This window comes from Phytophthora infestans, genomic scaffold (genome assembly GCF_000142945.1).
Source record: "Phytophthora infestans T30-4 supercont1.39 genomic scaffold, whole genome shotgun sequence".
Lineage (NCBI taxonomy): Eukaryota > Oomycota > Peronosporomycetes > Peronosporales > Peronosporaceae > Phytophthora > Phytophthora infestans.
In genome coordinates this window covers 787,789-790,299 of record NW_003303720.1, presented here as the reverse complement: position 1 = coordinate 790,299, position 2,511 = coordinate 787,789, and the positions used below count along the sequence as shown (strand labels likewise).

The following is a 2,511-nucleotide window of genomic DNA, read 5'->3' as shown; positions in this document are numbered from 1 at the left end:
TCTTTGAGCCTACCAAGGTGAGGTCACTGCAGATCCACCTTAGGTCTGTCTGGTCACTGGATCCTGTGGATCTGAGGATGTTGGATCCATGGATCTGCTAACAGGGGAGTCCCGTGGATACTGGAAGTACCATGCCCCAGGAAAGTGGTTCAGACAAGCCAAGGTAGGGGGCAAGATCAACAATGAAAAAGCAATCCTACTTCTAGATAGTGGTGCCGAGGTGTCTATACTGGATACCTTGCAGCCTTGGCAAACACGCGTTGCAACGCCGACGCGCACTTTCGCACGATCGGAGTCATGTGGTCACGCAACGCTCTGGCCGTGAACAAGTTGACGAGTGCTTTGCGTTGGAATTTCCAGCGATGTCCATTGATAATGACAATGTTCTCCCCCATAAAGTCATCGAGCAGCTCTCGCACTTGAGGCCCTTTGATAAATGTATCAAAGTGCACTTTGAGAATTTGCTCAAAATCCTCGGGTCGAGCCGAGAACAACCAGTCGTTCTTGCCCGGTTGGCGCAGTACGAACGGCGCTCCGTTGCGAGCGACACTGGTCTCGACCAGCCAGTCCTGGAACCGATCGAGGTTGCGAGCCATGAGCAGCGTATGTCCCAGAATCGGGTGTCCACCGGGCAGATACGGGACCGGTTTGACTTTCTCTTCTTCATCGTCCGAGTCGATTGCGTAGCTATTGGAAACGGACAGGAGTGTGGCGCCTGCAGCTGCGACGATCAGCCCAACCACGACCGGATGCGAGAGTATGTTCGAAAGAGATAACATCGCAGTTGACTGCAGGAGGCACGTAGGCGAATGAGCAGTGGCAAAGGCTTCATCGGCTTCGAAGCTTTTGATGGCGCTAGGTCGAGGGAGGAGCAGAATTTGAGGTTCATGGCGTACATGACTGCCCAGGCCTTTCCCGCGTGTGCCACTATCGCGTTCGAGGAAGGATGCAACAATGACAGCAGACGTCCTCTTGAAGTATGACACTTTGGAGGGGATGAAAGTCGAGTGACACTTGGTTTACAGCGACGTGATGGGCGTGCAAGCTCCATTTTGGTTGCTGCAATTAGGACAAGACACCCTGATAAATTGTAAATGTATTACTCTGGAGTATTTATTAATTTAATATCAATGACCTCATCTAACATTTTAATTTTGGTACACCGAAATGGGAGACATCATGCTCATCGTAGCTCGCGTCATTTTCTTTCGCGGCGGCATTAACATGCAATGTGGCAGTCACCAATCGCGAGCGGACAATAGATCACGGGCTTGACGTGAAGACAGCATGGATAGCGCTTTTGTGTCAGCTATGTGTCAGCTAGCTGTTCATCATCCCAAATGTTGAATTCGCTTACACAATACCCCCTACCAGTGATAAAATGTGTCCATTCTAAAGCACTTCAACTTTCGTACAATTTCAGATTGTGAATGTACCGACAAATTGGCCACGGCTTGCGTGAGCAGGGAAAGTCTTGGTGCCTTGAGACGGCAACCATCCATTGCCTGGCTTTCCAGCGGGGCTTCCGCAAATTACTCCATGGCAAGACAGGAGCCTCAACGCGTTGCTCAATACATGTACCCGTGAACGCTTCTTCGCGTGTTGACCGCAACTCGCATGCCACTCCTGGGCATCTGCGATGCTGCCTATTGTCCCGGCCACCAAACCTTGGACGGACTTTGCGCTATAATAAAGGTGTTTTGCCGCTCTAAAACCTATATCGACATTTAGATATATAGGGTAAAAATGGGTGCTGAGTCCGAATCTGACGTCGGATTCTGCAAATTCGAAGCCCTTCCCCTTCATTCTGGCTGCCACTATTTGTTGCAGAATTCTTTGCAATTAATAGCCTGCCACGTACAGCGTTTCTGTCTCTACGATTGGCTTAAGCAGGATAGCAGCCGGAGATTCCCAATCATTTTGGATAAATTTCAATAAATGACGCCCATCGTGTTTCTTACCATCATGGTTAACATGATACAGCTGGTGTTACAATTCCTTAATATAGCATAGATCTGTCATTCGTTCAGCTCGATCTGAGATATTCAAATTGATTCATACCTGCAATATCTTATACATTTGCAGTACGACTACTGCAATGATATTTTTGATATGTAACAGTAACAGCACGGTGGTCACCGGTAGACGATGGACTCGGCCTATAGCTTTCCTCACAGACGCCCGTATTGGCTCAAACCTGGCGCTACATGAAGCTAGCATTCCACTTAGCATACTGGAGAAAGATGAGGAAATTTGCGCTGAGCTTAAGTTATGATAGGTCAAGTATGTAAGGACTTATACCTTACATCTTTTCGCTATAGAGATAATAAATTATGTGAACAACTTCCACTATCCCTCTCTCATGTGAAACCCCTTCAATTCAAGCACACTTTCGTAAGAACAACATCTACGGACCAATAACCCGGCCTCCAAAGCTGCCATTAGAACGTCAAGGTGAAGAACACTCAAGCGTTAAAACGTAACATTAATTCAAACAGCTCCGAAGCCAAC

At 47.9% G+C, this 2,511-nt stretch overlaps 1 protein-coding gene across 1 annotated transcript; it reads left to right on the top strand.

Moving 5' to 3' along the window:
• Positions 1-297: 297 nt before the first annotated feature.
• PITG_15896 (uncharacterized protein) lies at positions 298-687 on the top strand (the record flags this gene model as incomplete). Its single annotated transcript, XM_002898084.1, has 2 exons — positions 298-364; positions 425-687. The coding sequence occupies 2 exons, from the start codon at positions 298-300 to the stop codon at positions 685-687; spliced, it is 330 nt and encodes a 109-aa protein (XP_002898130.1).
• Between the last annotated feature and the right edge of the window lie 1,824 nt (positions 688-2,511).